Source organism: Electrophorus electricus, unplaced genomic scaffold (assembly GCF_041902795.1).
Source record: "Electrophorus electricus isolate QZ-2024a unplaced genomic scaffold, ASM4190279v1 Scaffold53, whole genome shotgun sequence".
NCBI lineage: Eukaryota > Metazoa > Chordata > Actinopteri > Gymnotiformes > Gymnotidae > Electrophorus > Electrophorus electricus.
Window position 1 is genome coordinate 132,037 of NW_027658771.1, and position 23,251 is coordinate 155,287.

The window sequence follows — 23,251 nt, forward strand, 5'->3', positions numbered from 1 at the left end:
ACTCTCTAGATCCTCTCTTTCACTCTTCAGGTGCCATCTTTCACTCTGTTCATTTTTTGTCTCCTTCTGCTTCTCCTCCAACTCCTTCCCACTACATTCCTCCTCAAATTTTCCAATTTTAACACAGTGTCGTTTTCTAATTTCCTTCGTATCTACTCTGTCAGGTAGTTCTTGTTGCAATCTACTCATTGCTTTTTGTGTGTTCCTGTCCAACAAAATCTTCGTTTTCTTCTTCTTCGAAGATCTTCTGTGAGAGCAGCAGAACTGCATTTTGCTGCTGCAACCTCCCATTTCTGTCAACAGACTGACCAATTTTACCTTTGTCAAGCAGATTATAAGAATAGCTATTATGACAATGGTCAGTGATATTATGACATCACAGTTTTGGTTTTGTTGACAATTCCATTGTCATCACACAGAATAGAATAAACTATTGTGGGCTTGCTTTCTTTTCACTTTAGCCTTAATTAGATTAATTAGATTCATATGTTTGCTTTAGATTTGCCTTTTTACATTTTATTTATACCATGAAAAACAATACAGAAACAATTAAAGAAGTCAAAGCCTTTGTCACAGTCTCTCCAGACATGCCTTTCTCTGGTTGTCAAAAAGACAAAAGAGATGACTATGGACTACAGAAGGATGCAAATGCCTCACACCCCAATACATACAGTGAAGAGTGAGAACATACACTCTCTTAAAATCACAAACAATCTCTCATGGTCCCTGAGCACTTTTTCCTTAGTGAAGAAAGCTCTGCTTCCTGAGGAGACTGAAGAAGGACAGCATGTCCGTCATCCTGATCTGGTCTGCAACAGCATCATAGAGAGTGTCCCGACCTGCGCCATCGCTGTCTGGTACAGGCACTGCTCCCCCTGCTCTTTTGGATTGTTTAGTTGAATTTAGCAGTCTGCTCTCAAATTTTCTGTGCCTGTTTTCTGGGATTCTGAAATTCAGGCAATGTTTTTGTTGTTCTTCTGCAACACTATTAAAACTCTGAACTCCTCAAACTATTTTACTTCTCTAAGTAAATCTGTCACACATTTGTCTAGTACAGAATTATTAGATTTCTTTCTTTGACCATAAGCAAGATACACACATTTACTTTGCACATTTACATATTTCTTTGTCTGTTTCTCTCTATCGCTCTCCTTTTCTCAGAGAGTTGGATAAGAGATTAAGGACACTTCCTGAGGCAGAGAATGATTGGTCAGTAGTACATTAGAATGGCCCTACATACATTTCATCATTCCATATCTTTTCAGTGGTTATCAAAACCATTTATACACTTTTGCAGTTAAACAATGTTAAGATATTGATTAGTGTTTCAGTCAAATTAGTCTAACTCTGAAAGTATGTGTTTACCTTCCATATGAGACGCTATTTAAGACTACACACACATCAGATTTTGCAATGAAAATAAAAATGATAAAACAAACAAAGGGAAATAGTCTTTTTAACCTCTTGTTTGCTAGCAGAAAGCAAATAGAGCCTATAGGGATAAGAGAGAAAGAGAAAGAATGACATAAAAAATAAGAATGAGATAAAAAGAGATCCAGATACATGAAGCACATGTTGATGAGGGTTGGACTTGCAGAGGCCACATGGCAGTCACGTTAGAAGTGTTGATGCAGTAACTGCATCTGCAGCTAAACTAATGCTGCGTGCGTGTGTGTGTGTGCATGCGTGCGCGGGTCTGTGTATATGTGTATCTTTTTCCATTCTCCACCAAAAAGAGGCCAGGAGGCAATTGTCTCTCTAGAGATGTAACACACTTTCTGCAAACATATCATCAGATAATGGCAGAACACCTTACAACACACCAATGCATATCTGTTTACATATACAGTTGAATCATGAGAGATTATGCAAGGTGAGAATTATGATTTTAATGTCCTCTGGTTCTATGGCTTTTGATACAGCCTGTGCTAACTGAACATGGTTTTTCTTTTCTCCAAGACAATTGTGTCTCAGTTTTATTGCAGCTTAATGGTTTAATGCTTGGTTCCTAATATACATATACATATACATGCATGCACCCATACACACGTTTTTTCCTTGACAAGCTCTTATAGGCCTCTGGACTAATTAATCCCCAAGAAAAGTGAAATGACAAATATTTATATATATACACACACACAGCGCTTCACTTTTTCCACATTTTATGTTATGTTACAGCCTTATTCCAAATTGGATTAAAAAAAAAAAAATTCCCCTCAAACTCCTACACACAATACCCCATTATGACAAAGTGAAAAAATCTTTGTTTGGAGTTTTTGCAACTTTATTAAAAATAAAAAAAACAAAAATCACATGTACATAAGTATTCATAGCCTTTGCTCAATACTTGGTTGAAGCACCTTGGGCAGCAATTACAGCCTCAAATGTTTTTGAGTATGATGCTACAAGCTTGGCACACATATTTTTGGGCAGTTTCTCCCATTCTTCTTTGTAGAACCTCTCAAGCTCCATCAGGTTGGATGGGGTGCGCCGGGGTACAGCCATTTTCAGATCTCTCCAGAGATGTTCAGTTGGGTTCAAGTCTGGGCTCTGGCTAGGCCACTCAAGAACATTCACAGAGTTGTCCTGAAGCCAGTCCTTTATTCTCTTAGTTGTGTGGTTAGGGCCATTGTCCTGTTGGATGAACCTTCACCCTGGTCCAGAGCACTCTGGAGCAGGTTTTCTTCAAGGATGTCTCTGTATGTTGCTGCATTCATCTTTCCCTGACTAGTCTCCCAGTTCCTGCTGCCAAAAAACAACCCCACAGCATGATGCTGCCACCAGCATGCTTCACTGTAGGGATGGTTTTGGCCAGGTGCTGAGCGGTGCCTGGTTTCCTCCAGACATGATGCTTGGCATTCAGGCCAAAGAGTTGAATCTTTGTTTCATCAGACCAGAGAATTTTGTTTCTCATGGTCTGAGAGTCCTTCAGGTGCCTTTTGGCAAACTCCAAGCAGGCTGTCTTATGCCTTTTACTGAGGAGTGGCTTCCGTCTGGCCACTCTACCATACAGGCCTGATTGGTGGAGTGCTGCAGGAATGGTTGTCCTTCTGGAAGGTTCTCCTCTCTCCACAGAGCAATGCTAAAGCTCTGTCAGAGTGACCCTTGGGTTCTTGGTCACCTCCCTGACTAAGGCCCTTCTACCCCGATCACTCAGATTGGCTGGGCGGCCAGCTCTAGGAAGAGTCCTGGTGGTTCCAAACTTCTTCCATTTACGGATGATGGAAGCCACTGTGCTCATTGGGACCTTCAATGCTGCAGAAATTTTTCTGTACCCTTCCCTCGATCTGTGCCTCGATACAATCCTGTCTCAGTAGTCTACAAAGAATTCCTTGGACTTCATGGCTTGGTTTGTGCTCTGACATGTACTGTCAACTATGGGACCTTATATAGACAGGTGTGTGCCTTTACAAAGCATGTCCAATCAACTGGATTTACCACAGGTGGACTCCAATCAAGTTGTTGAAACAACTGAAGGATGATCAGTGGAAACAAGATGCACATGAGCTCAATTTTGAGTGTCATGGTAAAGGCTGTGAATACTTATGTGCATGTGATTTTTTTGTTTTTTTTATTTTTAATAAATTTGTTACAATTCCAAACAAACTTTTTTTACTTTGTCATTATGGGGTATTGTGTGTAGAATTTTGAGGGGGAAAAAAATAATTTAATCCAATTTGGAATAAGGCTGAAACATAACAAAATGTGGAAAAAGTGAAGCACTGTGAATACTTTCTGGATGCACTGTATATATATATATATATATATATATATATATATATATATATATATATATATATATATATATATATATATATATATATATATATATATATATAGAGAGAGAGAGAGAGAGAGAGAGAGAGTGTTTATTATAATGGCTTTGTTTGCATACATGGATGTCCTTACTTGAGCAGTCATAATTCATAATCATAATAATTCACTAAAATGATTCATTATAGCTAATGTTTTGAAATAATGAAATCATAGTGTCTGTGATTTCTTTTTTGTGTAAAGTGTCAGACTTTGTTTTTACTAAGATGTTGGGCCCATCAGTACCACCCTAGCTGCTAAGAACTGCTACTTCCTTTACTGAGCCTGTATTCCTCTGTTCACCACACTGCACTCACACTCAATGTGCAACACAATTAATGTGTGAAGAATTGTGAGTTTACTAAAATCTAATGGCTTTAGTTCACTCATTACACTTTAGTAAATCTAAACTCCAATTTCTTTTTTCTACTGAAAAAGAGATGAGCAATAGCTAATAATTAGTAATAGCTACTCTGCAATCTGAAATGTTTTTTTGTTTGTTTGTTTGGCATACATATTACCTCTTGGATTTTAAAGTTCTTTGAATCACAAAGAAAAACAATACGAGACAGTATGATGCTGCAGTAATTTAATCAAAAGAACAAAATTGATTATTCAGAATAAATTAACAGACAGGAATTAGGTCAAACCTTCTAATCATGTTTTTGTCAAATGTAATACTGTATACATACTACATTAAAATGACAGAAAAAAGAAAAGAAAAGTATAGGAAAATGCACTATTAAATGCACTATTATGAAGTTATGCATATTGGTCAGCATCATCCTCAGTTATAGCCTTCATCTCAGTTGCTGGTTTGTCTTCCTCCACCTTCTGAATTGGTTCCTTCATTGCATCTATTGCCTTCTTCAGATTGAGATTGTCCTTTTCACTCAGTGGGGCCAGTGCTGGGGTAAGGATTGTCTTGATTTGAGTTATTCTTTCCTCGCATCTGTTGTAAAACTCCTTCCTGTTTCTTGCTGCAAGGCTGTTGATACCATTTTGGGCAGATTCGCATTCCTTCCCTAACTTGTCAATCTCTGCAAGGAACTGAGGTGAGTTTGGATCCATGGTCATCAGTCTTCCCAGAGTACTGACATTGTTCATCAGGTACTGGACAGACACCTCAGTGTAAGTGGTAGACATCATGTTAACCAAATAGGCGTAGGCAGAAGTATTCAGAGCATTAGTGTAGATTTTGTCTTTGACAAACATGCTGTAGGTGTAGTTGTTCTCTACAGCTATTTCAACAGTCTGCTTAAAATGTTTAAGATTTTCACTAAGAGTGGTCTTAACAATGTTTGAAATGATCTGAAAGAAGTGCACCAGTTTCTCCCACTGTTCTTTCACCTGCCCCATGATTTCCAGGCCTTTCGCTAGCACCACAATTCTCTTGTTGAAGTCGATCTCCTTGAGATTATAATGTTTCAGCTCACTCACAATTTCAGCAAGAGCTTTTTTCTTCTGATCCAAGTTGTCCATAGTCTTCTCGTTCCGTTCATTTGCAATTTTTAGCTGGGTTTCAGCCATTTGTAGACGTAGATGAGATTGTCTTAAGTGCATCTGGACCACATCTGTATTTGCTGAGTCATAGATTTGCTGTTGACTTGACTTGGGGGGTGCTGTCAAGAAAGATGGCTGATTTGTAAAAGACTTGCTTTTGGAATAAAAGGCCATGGCCCTTACATTCAGTTCGTCAATGGCTTTAATAAGCTCCTCTGTTTTGGCATCATCACATTTCCCCTCTGGAGCATATTTACCTAGCTCTGTTAAAGTGGAGATACCCTTGTCACAGATGCCTAGTGCCTCGGATTTAATCGGGCATTCAGCTTCTTGCTGTATATCTCTGCTGACTTGCTGAAATAGTCCCACCAAGTAATCAGACTTTACCGTTTGCTTCTCCTGATCATACACCTCAGGCCAATTTATTTCCTTACCTTTGCAAAGTTCTTCCATTTTCTCAACCACTAGTAGAAATGTTATAGATTTAGAAAATATGTTACTTGTTGCCAACATTTCATCCACGTTACTCTTCATTCCAGTGGCCATGTTTCTGTGGCTTTCAGGAGTGCCTTTTCAGTTTTTGATCACATGTGTTATGGCTTTTGGTGTAATAGTGTCCGCTGGAGATAGGTTTGGATAATTTGTCCTGGAAGAAATTCTGTTGCAAACGCACAGGCTATTGATATTGCTTGCTCTGACATACTTGATATTAGCTTCAGGCCAAAAAGGCCCCATCCACTTGGCAAATCTTTCATTGCTTGCTGGTAGGCCCTTCTGTCCTCAGCTAATCTTTCATTAGCCAGATTGAAAGCAGCCTCGGCCCTGTCGCTTGCCTCCTTAGCTTCAGCCCGTTTAATCTTTGCTATCTCAATGTTTTTCTTGATTTCTTCCATCTCCTCATCATGACTCTGTCTTGCATTCACCAAAGCCTCCACCAGTTCTTGCATCAGCTTGATGATATCTGAGAATTGTTTCTCAGTCATGATGGCCAGGTTTAAGCATTCTGATGATATGTGCGCAATGTTCTGAAGCTCAGCTGGTAAGAAGGCTTGGACAAGACCATCATCCTCCTGTATTATGAGCCCAACTGAGTTTTTGATGTACTCTGGAACCTGTCCGGTGTACATACGAATTTGGTCCATGTTCTTGTGAGCAACATTAAAGGCTTGCCAGCAACCATTACATACTTGAAAGAGGCAGGCCCTAAAAGAATTGGGGTATCTGATGAATTTGAACCCGTCTTTTGGTGGATTTTTATTGATGGAGAAGTCATCTGCAGCAGAAATGCGTACCAGCTGAGCCAGTAAATCGATGGAGACGGGTGCCGGCAATAGATACTGCTCCCAGTTAGCATAGGGCTGCATCAGCAGCATGATGTCATTTCTGTAATCCTGTGCTTTGGTGAAACTCTTAGTAGCTTGGTTGAGCTTTGACAGCGCCATTGTTTTCCCTAAAATAGAGTAAGGCAGAAAATTTGTATAACATAAAGCCATAATAAGACAATCAGGAGATTCAGCATTTATTATTTCTGTACTATAAAGCAGTTAGCACTAACAACAACAGCACCTGCAGTGTTTCATCCACTAAACAATTTCAGATTAGAACACATCATAAGTTACATGTGGTTGCTTAGTAGTTTTTTTTTTCCTTCACAACAAGTGAAGTAAAATTAGTAGAAAGCAGAAAATAATACTATTTTAACTACCCACCATTTTACAAAATTAATACTCTTTGATTGAGGAGCATTTAAATGCTTTTTTTCATAAACATTGTTTTTTCATAAACTTCATTATGGTGTAGACTTCAACAAATTCACTATACAGTATATTTCATAAAAAAGTTGATGAATGTAAACAGAAATTCATATTATGCAAACATAAACTCACAGAAATCTGTAGAGGATAGAATAGAACGGTTTGTACCTGAAGTACTGTGGATACCTCTTGAAGAAGTGAGTAGTTGAAGTAGTAGCCTACCAGACTAGATGCTGTTCTGCTCCAAAACAACAACTTTTATATCATCCTTTCATATTTGTCAGCAAAGCAATATAACTGTGTCCTGCAAAAATATGCAGTCTGAGTTGTAATTCTGAATTCTACAGAACAGCTTTACTTCCTATAACTACTGAAATTTCTTTGTTTTTTGTGTCTTTATTTGGATCCCCATTAGCTGAGGTAGCAGCTGCTCTTCCTGGGCTCCACCAACAAAACTGTGTACTCCCATGATCATAGTTGGTAACTTGTTCCATACTGTGGTGACCAAGACAATACAGATCTGCACGCTGCATCTGTTTTGGGTTTTGGTTTAACTAACCTGCCTGGCAGTGTGACTATGTTGAGCTCTCGCATAATTTATATTGTGTTTACTATCACAGATATTCCTAAAGACGCCCATTAGACCGCAGGCCAGCCTCTCCTGAGTTCTGAGCCATGAGAGAGGCATGCTCGCTCTCCTTACTGACAGGGCAGTGTGAGGCTTGCAGATTCATTCTCAGCTAACCAGAGCTTAGACAGCTCTTTCCTGACAGCTCCCCTGGGAAACACCACAATGAAAGCATCTAGGGGAGGAGAAACTGCTGTTTTACCATAGACTAAACCCATATATACTTTGTTTTGTTAATAACAAATGCCACAGTAAAGTCAAGTAATACGATTCCGACCATTATTTTCTTGTAAAAATATCTTGTCGATCATTTTTGTCAGTGCTGTGCACGTAGAATGATCTGCTTTATAGGCATGCTTGAAATCAATGATTCATTAAGTGAAAAATAGTAGATTATCTGCTCAAGAATAACTTTTTCCATTAGGTTGCTCAATACAAAAGAAACTAATTCCAGGCAAAACGCACCATTCTAAATTTGATAATAATAGCCCAAAAGTAACACCAGCAACCTTTGAAAGGATGATCAATACAATGTTTGATAAAAATAATAATAATAATAAGAAGAAGAAGAAGAAGAAGAAGAAGAAGAAGAAGAAGAAGAAGAAGAATTTTATTCTAATTAAGAAATTACGGGCATTTCTTGTTACCCAATGGCACTTTACAAGTTCATACAATATAAAAAAGGTCAAATAAAATATAAAGAAGATTCAAATATATAAATAAGATAACAGGAGGGAGTAAAACTGGTTAAAAAAAATAGACATAATATTGATGCAAGTGCATACTATAGTAACCAATTAAAGGTTGAAATAATCTCAGACAAAGAGATGAGTTAGGAAATTCTTGGAAATGAGCAGCTGGAGGAAGAAGCCTTGGGTCTGCAGCTCCAGAAACGCCAATAGTGCAGAGTGTGATGTGAGGGACAGAGAGCAGATGAGTGTCAGAGGGATGGAGACAGAGTGAAGGAAAAGACATATGAGGAACACCAGAAAGGGATGGACAGGTCAGACCATGAGGGCAAAAACCAAGAGAAGGATTTTGTACTGCACACAGCCACGAACAGGAACCCATTGTAAATGTTTGAGTGTAGTAGTTATATGTTCCTTTAAGCTGGTGTGTGTAAGAACTCCAGCAGCCATTTTCTGAATGTTCTGCAGCTTCTTTAACCTACAGACAGGAAGCCCATAAAGAACAACACTGCAGCAGTCTAATCAACATCGCACAGCACTGTATTAGCCTAATCAGCATCACACAGTGCTGCAGTAGTCTAACTGGTATCATAAAGTACTGCAGTAGTCTAGCTGGCATCACACAGCACTTCAGTAGTCTAATTAGCATCACAGAGCACTTCAGTAGTCTAATTAGCATCACACAGTGCTGCAGTAGTATAATCATCATCAAAAATGCATAAATAAGAAACCTTGTATCAAAATTTGCATGCCTATATCCTTACACATAGATATATTTGCTGACTATTACGCCATTGTAACATTTTTTAAACAAATTAATTGCAATAACTAAACAATTGAATAATTTAAATTTAATGTCTCTTATACAATCATAAAGCTGACTAAGGCTGACAACCAATCAATAGGAGAACTTCTACCTTAAAGGATTAGTGTGACGGTTGAGTCTAAGGCATTGTGGGAATTGGAGAAATAATTGAATCATGTAGGTGTAACATAATGAAGAGAGGATAATTTAATAAAACATAGAAGGCTAAGGTTAGTCTAATTTTAATTGGCCCAGGCCATTCACTACCACTAAATGACTAAATAGGGATGTTGTGCCCTCTAGTGGGTGAGTCAGAGATAATTATGCAACAAAAATACTTGTGAAGTCTGGTATGCTTTATCATTAAAGTTGCTATAAGATCTTTTTTGGAAACACTTTGACTAAACTGTTTTATGTATTTGTAGCTACCAATAAACCTCTCTTGTAGGAGGATATATTCTGTATCTGTTAATTCTATGTGTACATTCAGCACATGGAATCTGCCAACATCCATTCCTGCATGTTCTTTCAGGATCAAGGCCTCTGGAATGGTGACTGATGTAGCAGAGCACCTAGGCAACTTTCAGTATGTGATAAAAATGAAAAATAATATTGAACAAGCTGGTATGCATGCACACATGTGCACACACAAGCAGACCTTTCTTAACCTCTACTCTTGCCAAGCCCAGTTCACCTGTTTCTTACAGTTTATGGAAGTTACTGTTTCTCCTTTCAATGTTCCTGTTATTAAAGACACATTTGTTACATATGTTTAATGTTCATAGGAATCATTATTTGTGACTTAATATTTTAATTTCAAAGAGCTGGACAAAGACTTTGAATTCCTCTGAACAGTACATGGAGATCAGATTACATCTCAGTAAGATGCATGATGAGATCTTGTACTGCAGCTTGTGTTCATTGTAGTTTTCCATGGAATGACCATGAGATTTGCACTAAATAGATGCCAGTCAGTTCAGTCAGCAATATATATTGCTAAAAAGATTCCCCTATGTTCTAACAGGCAAAACCTGTATGTCTAGGTTGGATGTAATCATTGAATTAGAACTGAAATTTAATTAATTAGTAAGATGCACAAAATATGGATGTTTTTGATTGTGTAATGTTTTCCTTTTCCACATATGCCTTTCAGCACTTTAGTTCTGTTTAGTGATTTATATTTCAGTGGAAACAGGTCCTTACATATTCCGCAGAAAGCAAAAAATAAAAACAACTAAACAACTACCAACTAATAAAGATGTCAAGTTGAACATGGAAAGTCTTGTTTTGTTTATTCATCTGTTGTTGTGGTTTCTCTTTATGCCGTTCTGTTGATTTGTATCCACTTCATGGCAGGTTGAAAATGATTTGATTCTGTGAGACATTTGGAGGAAGTGTGAGTACAGAAAAAAGCATGTAACTGAAGCATGACATTCTTTAATAGGCTGTATCACTTTTTCTTCTGTGAGTCTGTGAGGACCTCATAAAGCATGGCTTGTGGCAAGTGGGTTAGTACAAGGGTAAATATGGGATAGGAGTGTCAGACGAGAGGCTGATGCCTCTTGCCATGAAGCAGACCCTCCAGCAGATCAGAGTGCTCCTGGACTGGGACAGTGGTCTGATCTCCTTCTTTGATCCTCTCAACAACAGATATGTGCACACCTTCAGACAAACATTCACCAAGCAAGCCTATCCATACTTCTATAATGTTTGTCCTGCTATGAGGGTGTTACCAGAATAGGCTGCAACCACTAAGGACATTATGCTAGTGTAATGGAAAAAAGGAACCTAGTCTATTGAAAATGAACACATTTCTACTTGATCATCATTTCAACAAGGGTGCACCGTGAGATAACATTTATTATGGTAATTATGGATGGCCTTTTCACACTTGGCCAAAGTTTTTGCTTTCGGCTCAGTTTTCCATTGCTCTGAGGTTGTCTGCTTAAAGGATTCAAACCTAGTTTAAAGGCAATCAGACTTTCTTTTGTTTCCTGTGATCATATACCTTAAATCATTTAATGTGATAATGTTATTTCTATTTAGGAGTTGTTTTCCTTGTGCACGCAGATGCATGCAATTGAGAAACCATTGTTTAGTGAAAAGAATCAAATTTGTTTGCAACTTCCTGGATTTTCATTTATTTGCAATTTTCCTCAAAACTGTTGTGAGAATACACACTCCCTGATAAAGAAATATAAAAGGTTTATTGTAGATATTTCCTGTCCACTAGACACCTCCAATGTTTGCTGTCTAGCAAATGTCAGCTGGGTTTACTAGTTTCTGGGAAAACCCATATTATGTGTATCACCTTCAAGGTAACCTTTATAATCTCTGGACCTTTAGCTTTGCTGTTGATTTTCTCAAATACCCCAATATGGTCTTATGTAGCATTAATGCATGCTTTAAAATCTTCTAAGCCAAGTGAAAAGCACTCAGGTATTTACTCTTAAGTGCTGGTCATACTGCTGTTTTACTGTGATGTTTTCAGTGTTGTGTAATTACTGAATAGGGCTTAAATAAAACCATTGTCATTGTAAGAAGGCTCAACAGCAGTACTCATCTACTGAAAAAACAAGATGTGGGTTCAGATGAATCTACTTCCCTTTTCATGTACACTGAAAAACATCAGTTTTTCAAATGCTAGGATATATTTTGTCTACAAACACATTTCTATTTATGGTCTTTCTTATCTTTTATAGCATCAAGGGTTCTTTGGAAGGTCAGCAGAAAATGGAAGAGAGGAAGGTGTGTGTGAGTGAATGCTTGTGTGTAATGTCATTTTCTATGTTGAGTGTAGCTCTATGATGTACTCTGGAGAGCTGAAGTTTGAGAAGAGGACCATGTCTGCTCAGGTGGAGGGGGGTGTTCATGGCCTGCACTCGTAAGTCTTCGTCCTCTCTGCTCACTAAACTCCTACTACCGAATCCATCATGCTCAGTGGCTCTTTTAGGGAACACTCCACCAACTGTCAAGCAGTGCCACAAAAGCACTCAAGGACTGGAAAATAACCTGTGTGTGTCTGTTCTCACAGTTTGCAGGGACAGTGTTATGAATAATAATACACAGCAATAGACCCCTGCTGATCTCCACTGAAATCTGAATGGACATGAACTGACAATTTATTTATGAATAATTAATTCAGATAAATTGTGGGTTTCTAATAGATAACAGGGTCATGACATAATGAGTAATGCCTCTATAGATTTCTATTCATGTCTTCAAGTAATTCATTTACATACATTGAATTGAAAGAAAACTGGCTTTGGCATGACTGGACAGAGCATTGTAATGTAAACGTCAGTACTATGCACATTTTGCAGTGTGGACTTTTATAAACTCATCAGCTCTGCAGATATAGACTGTAGAGCTCTATATTGAATTGTGGATGAGCATATTAAAACCACAAGGCGGAGCTTCGAGAGAGAGAGAGAGAGAGAGAGAGAGAGAGAGAGAGAGAGAGAGAGAGAGAGAGAGAGAGAGAGAGATGAAACAGAGCTGTTTAATGTTCAACAAATGGAAAGAAGAAGAAAATTATGAAAATCAGTAGAACTATTAGCAAAGTTGAAACTAGTTAATATTTAGTGACAGCGGAGTGGCTCTAGATCCCTGTGGCAGGGACTACGGACGATCACGGACTACAGGAGCCCACCCTCCGGACTGATGAGTGCGGATGAGTCTCTGGCGAACGAGCTGAATACATTCTTCGCTCGCTTCGAGGCTACATCTAGCAGCGCTAATGCTAACGGCGCTAATGCTAGCAGCGCTAATGCTAACGGCGCTAGTGCTAACAGCACTAATGCTAGCAGCGCTAGTGCTAATGGCACTATCGGCGCAGCCAATGGCACATGCGCGGGGCCCACCATAGAACAGCGCCCTCTCATCGTCACGGAGAGTGACGTGAGAAGAGTGTTTAAAAGGGTGAATACCAGGAAGGCGATGGGAGCAGACGGTATCTGCGGGAGGGTCCTCAAAGCCTGCGCAGATCAGCTAGCCCCGGTATTCACCGACATCTTCAATCTCTCCCTGACGCTCGGTATCGTCCCGTCCAGCTTCAAGCGATCCACCATCCTCCCCGTCCCGAAGAAACCTCGACCCTCCGACCTCAATGACTACCGACCTGTCGCCCTCACATCAGTCGTGATGAAGTGCTTTAAAAAGCTAGTCGGAGACTTCATCACATCTTCACTGCCAGCCTCCATGGACCCAATGCAGTTTGCATACCGCCACAACCGCTCCACTGACGATGCAATTGCACATCTGCTCCACACTACACTGACTCACCTGGACGAAGGGAGGGGAAATTATGTTAAAATGCTATTTGTCGACTACAGTTCAGCATTTAACACTATCATCCCCTCCCTACTCACTACTAAGTTGGGGGATCTAGGACTGCATACATCCCTGTGCGACTGGATCTCCAACTTCCTAACAGACAGACCACAATCAGTACGGGTGGGCAACTGCGCCTCATCCACCCTCACCCTCAGCACTGGAGCTCCTCAGGGTTGTGTCCTAAGCCCCCTGCTCTACTCACTGTACACCTACGACTGCACAGCCACTTCCAGCTCCACCATCATTGTCAAGTTTGCTGACGACACCGTTGTCATGGGTCTGATCTCGGACAACGACGAGAGGGCCTACCTGGATTAAACACCTGGAAAACTGGCGCCAGGAAAATTATCTCCTCCTAAACGTCAGTAAGACAAAGGAGCTGATCGTGGATTGCAGCAAGAAGCAGGAGCGGCACTACCAACCTGTGAGGATCAGTGGAACCACGGTGGAGAGAGTAGATAGTTTCAGGTACCTTGGTGTTCACATCTCGCAGGACCTGTCCTTCAGACTGCCCTCCAAGGTACTGCGGAACTTCTATACCTGCACTATCGAGAGCATCCTCACGGGGAACATCACAGTCTGGTTTGGGAATAGCACCAAGCAGGACAGACAAGCACTCCAAAGGGTAGTGCGTTCAGCAGAGCGCATCACTCACACGGAACTTCCTGACCTGCAGACCATCTACTACAAGCGGTGCCAGACCAAGGCCAGGAGGATTGTGAAGGACCCCACCCATCCCAACAATAGACTCTTCTCTCTGTTGAGGTCAGGGAGGCGCTTTCGCTCCCTGAAGACCAAGACAGAGAGGCTGAAGAGCAGCTTCTTCCCACAGGCCATTCGGGCCCTGAATCAGGGAAACTGATAAACTGTGGGGACCACCACCACAATGTAACATAACTGTATATCTGTATATATATATTTATATTCAATGACCTTGTTACACAACAACTGTAGATATGTTATTATACGAAATGGATCTGTACATTCTGTAGATTGTGTACATATATACACAACCATATACATTGTACATTGTGTATATAATCATAATATACATATATTGTACATACATTGTTAATATATTTTGTACATACATAGAATATATAGATTTATCTTTGCATATATATATTTCACATATAGAGAATGTCTATATTTCTCTATGCACCCCTGTTTTCTTTTCCTCAGTTTGGACAGAGCACTCTCCACCATTTCACTGCGAGTTATGCTGTGTATGACTATGTATGTGACGAATAAACCAAACTTGAACTTGAACTTGAACAGTACTTGTGGTAGCCTTTTTAACTAAGTGTACTTAAAATCAGACATTAGCACACTAAAACATTAAAGCATTAAGATAAAAGATAAATCCTTTATGCAAATGCAGTTGTTTCTTAAAGATTGTTTCTTTTAGAAATATAAGTTCTTATCACACCTGTATTAGAATATGAGCCCAGGAGAGTAACCCTAGAACACTAGGAACATTTATGTTACAATTTCCTTGCAAAATCACAAGCCTGATGTGAATATTAAAATAAGAACAACAAATAGATACACCTGTTATCATTTTATTATCCATCTTCACATAATATAGGGAAGGTGCTTATGTGCTCATTTCTCCTTTGTTAAAAAAGCACTGACATTTTGCTGCATCAAACATTTGTGTGCCATGCATTTAGTGTGTAGCATAACAACAAACAAATTCTGCAAACTCCTACTTTATGAGCATTAAAGGCGGTTGGGCAGAGTGTTGAGTGAAGCTTCAGAGCTTGACTGTAACCTTGTTATATTTCAATGGCAATGAGGGCAGTACAGGTAGTGACTAAGAGGCTTTCCTTCCCAATCCCTCTGAATGTTGTCTCTGACAACATTCCAGACAGCACTTTAGAGAAAACAGTAGTCCAATGGCAGCAGACAGGCCTTTTTAGGGATCACCACTTACAGAGTCTTACCAAGACACCCAGTAGCTTTATTTTGTTTGGGACGAAGCCTCTATCAGAGCCGTATTTCATTCTACCTGATTCAGCTGCTGCTTGTATGATGCATGTTGGATGAATCTCTTACTCTGCTCCTCAGCTAAGAGAAAGCTCTCCATCTCGATCTGAGGAACAAACTTGGATTGTGTGCGTGGCTCCAGCACAACCACTGGTGAATGCGCACGCAGTGTCCCAGGAGCCGCTCTGTGGTGCAGGTGGAGAGGGGAGGTGGGCGGAGGCCCGGGGCGTCAGCTCACGCAGGGTTGTAGAGGAGGATTGGAGTACTGGACATCGCTTACATGGAGGGCCATGTCTATGAGCACTTTGCCAATGGCAAGCACGACAGCTACCAGATCGACTACCGCCTCATTGTGGGCGACACAGAGCCAGCCAGATTGCAGCTGTCGCCTCGCGACCCTGAGCACCAGGGGCCATTTGGCCACAACACATCTCATGGGCATGAGACTGCAGCTCAGCGCTACAGCGCCACGCGCATCCAGGCTGGCTACGAACCAGAGAGGTGAGACTCCTACGGTTTCAAAGGAGTGCTGATCAGCAAAATTAACCATGTTTGCATCACTAGGTTAACGTTAGTGTCACTAAACAAGTTCATTAGGAGTGGACTTTATTTTTCTTTTGGATTGTGTACTTTTAAACTGTTGCACAGACTGGGTTGGGTTCTCAGTGATGTGCAATTTTAGCCCAATTCCATATTGTTGGTCTCAGAAGAACACATTCCTTTCGGGGATTATCATCACATAAAATAGACCTATACATTTACAGTCTCTACAGAGAAATACAGTCATGTCATAGTATAATAAAATGTCCTAATGTGTAAATAGTGATGTTTACTCATTTATAATGTCCAGCACTACTCAAATATAACTGCTTGCCTTCTTTGCCCATCATATTAACATTCCCATGTCATCAGAGTAAAAAGGACCATAAATCTGATTAAGAATTATATTATCAAGACCGATATAATCTGTGTTGTAGAACAGATATGAAAACATTTTGCCATAGCAATGCTCAAAAGCATCACATTCCATTTGTTTTACAGACCCATATCTCTGTACATTTCAATTTACAGAATGGACTAAATTAACTTCCAGGTGTTTAAAGCTCAGTTGGGGGCTGTGTCAGATCCTTTGTGAATAACATAATAAAGTTGAGTATTGGGCAGCCTGACCACGGCTTCAAAACGATTGTGTGGATTTGCTACATCACCAGTCCTCCTTTTATAAGCAAGATGATTATTTCAACCCAAGTCAAAAACATTTTTGTCTCATCCAAACGTAAATTTCACACGTCAGACCTGAACTGGGCTGGCCAGCTAATAGCGTGGACAGTAAAACAAAGGCGCATCGCCCGTCTGTTCTCTCTCACTTCACATCCAAATCCAACTGAAACGCACTATCAGTATTTCAGTTCCATGCCGGAGCTGAGAGACGTGAGCGCCCTTAAAATGTCCCGTCGTCATCCACCACGTTGAGAGGATGAGAGTTTTCTCAAACTGAGCAGGTCGAGTCTTTAAAATGTGTAAACTCCAACTGTGATTCTGGGTGATTTAGCTAAGGGCTAGACTTTCGCTTGACTTTGAGAGATGCCACAGAGGCTAGTCTGTAACGGTCGCAGATGAAGACCAGCTGTGTTCCTTGACGTCGTTTTTTGTTGTCTGAAGTACGCGACGCTATCGTCTTGTGAGTAACCCGAGAAGCGGGATTTTCATTCACATTCACTAAGAATAAAGCATCATTGTTCAGTCTTGGAAGTATATCACACTAAATCCGTGTGTACTACTTGAGTACGATAATGACGGTTGTTGTTTGCATGCTGCGAATGCGAGACATCGGCTCTCCCGAATAAAAGGATAGCACGTCGAAATGGAGAAAGGGCAAAGCGTAACGAATAGAAATAGCTTTAGCATCCTCGGCCAACACCCACTGGATAAATATTTCGATCCGCGGATCAGTAAAACGCTTACGTTTTAACTCTGTTTACATGAGAGCACAGACAGAATAGCCTTTCTTTAGCGTACATCTACTTCTGATGTGACTTGTATTTGCTAGGTTGTTAGTATAATGTATTTTTAGTATCAGTTTTTCTTTGTTTGTTTGTTCTGTGGTCTTTGATTCAGTGATTTTCTGATCCTGCCTGGCTTCATTGACTTTACCTCAGATGAAGTGGTGAGTACTTTTGCAAAATGCACCAAAACAGCTCAGCAGGTATCCTGACATGCCCCATAAGGGCTTACCAGTGTGTGTGTTTCAGTAAATACAGCACATCTAGTAATGATTTAGTGGAGGGGGCGGGATCTTCCTAATTAATTAGTGAGCTGGCGGTCTCCTCTACCTTCAGTGAGATGGAGGAGCTGAGTCAGTTGCCATGTAGTGTGAACACGACTACAACAGAGGGTGGAGTGTGGCATAGTGTAAGAGAGGGATGAAGGAGTGCAAATAAGATGTGCAAAATTGGTGGTGTTGGCATCCCAGGTGCATAGGGTGTGTTGTCACAGGCAGAGAGGCTGAGGGGTGTGTGGGTGTGTGTGTGTGTGTGTGTGTATGACAGTGTGAGGGAGGCGCGAACCAAAATTCCCATGTGTAATGGATATGGGATAGTATATATTGTGGTATTTATATTTGGTGTTACATTTTGTGTGTGTGTGTGTGTGCTAGAATGTGGGAGAGAACGTAGGATGTTTTTGTCTGTCTTACCACAGGGAGGTTAAACTGATGCCCTGCTTATAAAAACAGCAATATTTGTGCTTTGAATGAGCACATCCAAGTCACTTGAAGTCAAATTAATAATGGGATAGAGATGTGTGCATATGTGAAAGCTGTCCAAAGTAACACCCCAAACTGTTCTTATCTTTGTGCAATGCATAGTCTGTATGAAAATACAAGCATGAACATAAACAAAGATAATTGTTCTGTAGAACATTGGTTCCTTTCTGTTACCATTTGCGTCTGTCATTCAGGATCTGACCTCTGCTCTGACCCGGAAGATAACCCTGAAGACGCCGCTTATTTCCTCCCCCATGGGTACTGTGACTGAATCCTCCATGGCCATCGCTATGGCTGTGAGTATCCCCCACACACTCAAAACCATGAAGTCCTGTTGCTTTTCCATTTAGCTTTCTGTGATTTTGTATTACAGCTCATGGGCGGTATTGGGATCATCCATCACAATTGCACCCCAGAGTTCCAAGCAAATGAAGTCCGGAAAGTTAAGGTGTCAAACTTTCAGTGAATTGTCTTAATAGGAATATAATGAACAACACGTTGAACATGCAGATTTACACACAAGCTTCCCTGAGGCCTCTCATCAGCAGAGCAATATATGGTGTCATGGCAGAAATTCGAGCAGGGCTTCATCACGGATCCGGTGGTGATGAGTCCACAGCACACGGTCGGAGATGTGTTTGAGGCCAAGGTGCGACACGGCTTCTCTGGAATCCCTGTCACCGAAACCGGCAAGATGGGCAGCAAGCTTGTGGGAATCGTGACGTCACGAGACATTGACTTCCTCTCAGAGAAGGACTATGACCGGCTGTTGGAAGAGGTTTGTGATTCATCTTTGATTGTACATACAATATACAAAAGGTTTTTAAAAACACAAATGAATCACATATGACATACAATGCTTAAAAATATAGGTGGAATAGAACTATCATGAAATTGTGATATTTCTGTGTCAGTGTGTGAAAGAGGGCAATATATATATATATATATATATATATATATATATATATATATATATATATATATATATATATATAAAAATAAAAAATGTGTATATATATGTGTGTGTGTGTGTGTGTGTGTGTGTGTGTGTGTGTGTGTATAAAATCACATTCTTTAAACGCACATCTTTTTGTGATTTATTTGTGATATTTGCCAGGCAATGACAAAGAGGGAAGATTTAGTGGTTGCACCAGCAGGTGTTACACTCAAAGAGGCCAATGACATCCTGCAGTGCAGCAAAAAAAGGTCTGATTCTTCATCTTTTCAGCTTGAGAAGTGAAACTGCTTCTAAAGGACTTTGAAAGGTTATTTTCACTTCTCCACTTCTTCTCTGAGTAACGGGTCGGTCGTGGGGACGCTTGTTGATTGCAGGTAAACTGCCCATTGTGAACGACAGTGATGAGCTGGTGGCTATAATTGCTCGCACTGATCTGAAGAAGAACAGAGACTACCCTCTGGCCTCTAAAGACTCCCGCAAACAGCTGCTGTGTGGCGCTGCCATCGTTACCCGTGAGGATGACAAGTACCGGCTGGACCTGCTCGTGCAGGCAGGAGTGGACGTGGTGGTGCTGGTAGGTCTTAAGGTCCTAAAGGGAGTGGGATTAGTCTCCATACTGAGTATGGTGCCTGAATCAAATGACAAACTATTTTTGCTATGAGGCTGTGTAACACAGGACTGTGATTGGACATAGTGAATTTGGTCTGAAGGCTGTGTCTATTGTTTTAGGACTCATCTCAGGGAAACTCGGTGTTTCAGATCAGCATGATTAACTACATTAAACAGAAGTATCCTGAGCTCCAGGTGGTGGGGGGGAATGGTGAGTCACAGTTCTCACATTTGCTTGTTCTGTAAACTGAGAGGGTTGAGGTAGGTAAGAATTGATGGTGTTTGGTTCTTTTCATTTGTTGCTGTGTTCACTTTCATCCTTCTTCTCTCTCGCTCTGTCTCTGTGTATGTCTGTGTAGTAGTGACAGCTGCTCAGACGAAGAATTTGATTGATGATGGTGTGGATGCTCTTAGAGTGTGGATGGGTTATCTTTGATAAGACATCGTATACCAGAAAATTGTTTAAAAGATGGTAATAGCCAAACCACCAGACATAATAGTGATGGATAAACAGCAGAAAAGAGTCATAGTGATGGATGTAGCAATCGCAAGAGATAGCAACATCAGCAACAAGGAACATGAGACGCTAAAAGAAGAGGAAACACTGGCTCTGGTAGCAATCAGGGCACCAGGGGTTTAGGGACGATGACCATCAAACTGGGAGAGTGGCTCCAGCAGATCCCAGGAACAACATCCGAGATCCTCATCCAGAAGAGTGCAGTCGATGGAACACTTGGGATACTATGCAGGCAAATGTATATATTGTAAATTCCTGTTCTTTTTTATCAACATTCTTAGAACATAATTACTGTTCTAAGTTTACAACATCTGGTCGAGGTTTTCGTTTATTCAAGATGCATCCTGTAGTGCCTTTTCACATTTTTGCACTATTTCTTTATTTTGAGTCAAATGTTTCAAATAAAATAATACAATCCACAAGGAAATGAAAATGAGAATTAAATCAAACTTATTGTTTCAGAAAGATTACTACTCATTCACACACCAGGACGCTACATCTTCTGGAGTATTATGCTCACGTTTCTAAACTTTTAAACATTATAATGTATTTCAGTTATGGAAATCAGTTAAACACTATAGGAAGGCCTACAACAGGAATGTACTACAAATACCTTCCTACTCCAGCACCCCTAATCGTCCACTCCCAATGGTGGGATATCCCTGAATAACAGTTGAATGCTATCTTTGCCTATATTTGCCTCTGTCTGTCTTTCAGGAGACTACAATATGAGAGTTACACACTAACATAAAAGATGAATAATGAATTAAGTAAATGCTGCACCGGCTAACATCTACTTTCTTCCCTGTTTTATTACCTGTATTATTATTGATAATATTTGTGAGCTGAAAACATGATATCCACCAAAAACATGATTCACTGACTCATGAACAATGTCAACAAATCTACACACACACACACACACACACAGCAGGTGAGTTTTCTGTGGTGGCAGATGGGTCCAAGTGGGCTCATACTGGCCCTGCCCACATGTCGCCTCCTGCAGGTGTCAACCGTAGCCACTGTGCTCCATGTGCCCTTTCTCCTCTGCCACTGCTGGGAGAGGGCTCTGCCCACCCTCCTGACATGCTCCGCTACGCCTCCTGCATACCCCCTTTGTGCTTCAGACAGAGGCCAAAACCACTGGCTTTGCTGGTTCCAGGAACAGCCTGAGGTTGTCCAGGAGAGTGAAAGAATGCTATACCTTGCAAGGTATGATGGTCTTCATTGAAATGGGGGTTAAAAACATTTCAAGCCAGTGTTTTGTGCACTGACATCCCTCCTGCTACCGAAGGCCACCCGAGTGTTTCTTGTGTTTGTGAGTGTGAGGCAAAGGAGTGTGAAAGTGTTTGTGTGGATCAAGATGTAAATGCATGAAATGAAACGTACTGAGGCTATGCTTATTGTCACATATTTTATATCTAGAATGTTGGCCTACCTCCAAGTGAATTTGCACAAAGACCAAACATTTGTGTGGGGTGTTTGTTTGTGCATGTGAATAAAGATGTGTGTACTTCAATGGTGTATACATGTGTACATGTGAGTATGGATGTGTAAGTGTGAAAGATGTGTGTGTGTGTGTGTGTGTGTGTGTGTGTGTGAATTATATATTTGTTGGGGGCACATTCATATACTGCCACACTGCTATTCTCTCTGCTACTTTTTGTTTTTCAATTGGCGGAGTGGATTAGGGCCTGTCAGAGAGACTCTGAGAGATCTGGTGAGCCCTGATTGTGATTCTTTTTGTTTCTCTCTCTCTCTCTTTGTGTGTGTGTGTTTGTGTGTGTGTCTCTTGTCAACACAGTGTGAATAATTTTGATTTTAATTGGTTCGTTGTCATGAAATTATCTCTCAACTCTCTCAACCGTCTAAATCACACGCGCACACACACAAACAGTTGACACCCCCCATCCTATAGTCCACATTCATTCATGAGAAACAGAAAATTTGAATTTGAAATTTATTGGATTGAATAACATAGATCCTTTTCTTTAGAACCATGCACAGAATGGACATGACAATGTTGTGCTAAATGGTGTGATCAAACCCTATCATCATCCTTCCCAGCAAAGCCCTGATCTACTCCTTCTGTAGTGAGCTAAACGCTATTAATAAACTCCCAAACTCCTCCAGTGCTCTCTCACCATTCTGAGCAGAGCCTGTGCCAGGCCTGCAATTTTATCAACTACATCACAGCTCTGTTTTCTCTCTTCCAAATGTGTAGAGAAAACACACACACACACACACACACACACGCGCGCGCGCGCTCTGTATTCTGACAGTCCCTGCAATGCTCCACTGTAATCCTCTTAGCCTGTAAGCGCTGGGCTCTCCCTGCAAACACACCCTAAACCCAGCACAGCATGGGACTATGTGGAAGACCACTTGCACAAACATCGACCGCACAGCTCCTTTTGCCTTTGCTTGCTATAGTTTCAACTGCTCGATGCACTGAAATGCCAAATACAGAGGCTAAAGCTCGAACACATGCGCCATGAACCAGCTGCACCCATTCCGAGGTAAATCAAATACACAGTTGCCAATGTTTAAAAAAGCTTTTTGAGCTTTTTACATTTTATTGATTTATTTTTTTTAAAGAACATGAGGACTTTTTCATTTTTATTTTTTCAGAATGCTAAATAGTAGTAGTCCCAGTAATTTTGTAGTTCCAGTAGTATCGTCATTCAGGTCTCCTTTATCAGGTTTTGGATGGATTGGTAGAAGTTCATATTGACTGGTTATAAACATAGTTCTGATGTAGTCAAGCACAGCGTCTGTCTCTTTGGCCAGTTGGTAATCATAGCCTTTTTATGTGCTCGGGAAACCTTTCTGCATACTACCGATTTCTTTAGCTGGTCCTCCTTGGGAAGTGTGTGGTCCCTTTGAG

At 40.6% G+C, this 23,251-nt stretch overlaps 1 protein-coding gene and 1 long non-coding RNA gene across 4 annotated transcripts in view; one reads left to right on the top strand and one right to left on the bottom strand.

Moving 5' to 3' along the window:
• The window catches only part of LOC145656170 (uncharacterized), a 541,800-nt gene that overhangs the window by 97,449 nt on the left and 421,100 nt on the right, over positions 1 to 23,251 (bottom strand). The gene's annotated exons all lie outside the window — the stretch shown is intronic.
• LOC145656180 (inosine-5'-monophosphate dehydrogenase 1a-like) lies at positions 16,307 to 19,564 on the top strand. 2 transcript variants are annotated; one of them, XM_081709542.1, is made up of 4 exons: positions 16,307 to 17,197; positions 17,635 to 18,576; positions 18,654 to 19,058; positions 19,398 to 19,564. In XM_081709542.1, the coding sequence occupies exons 3-4, from the start codon at positions 18,837 to 18,839 to the stop codon at positions 19,518 to 19,520; spliced, it is 345 nt and encodes a 114-aa protein (XP_081565668.1). In that variant the 5' UTR covers positions 16,307 to 17,197; positions 17,635 to 18,576; positions 18,654 to 18,836; the 3' UTR covers positions 19,521 to 19,564. The 2 variants fall into 2 exon arrangements, with proteins under 2 accessions (XP_081565668.1, XP_081565666.1); XM_081709540.1 differs by having other exon boundaries at positions 17,635 to 19,058.

Excerpts from the sequence above, each read along its gene's own strand:
- LOC145656180 (XM_081709540.1), top strand. The coding sequence starts at position 18,837 with ATGGTGTCATGGCAGAAATTCGAGCAGGGCTTCATCACGGATCCGGTG. Across the intron at positions 19,059-19,397 it reads ATGACCGGCTGTTGGAAGAG|GCAATGACAAAGAGGGAAGA; the intron begins GTTTGTGATTCA and ends GATATTTGCCAG.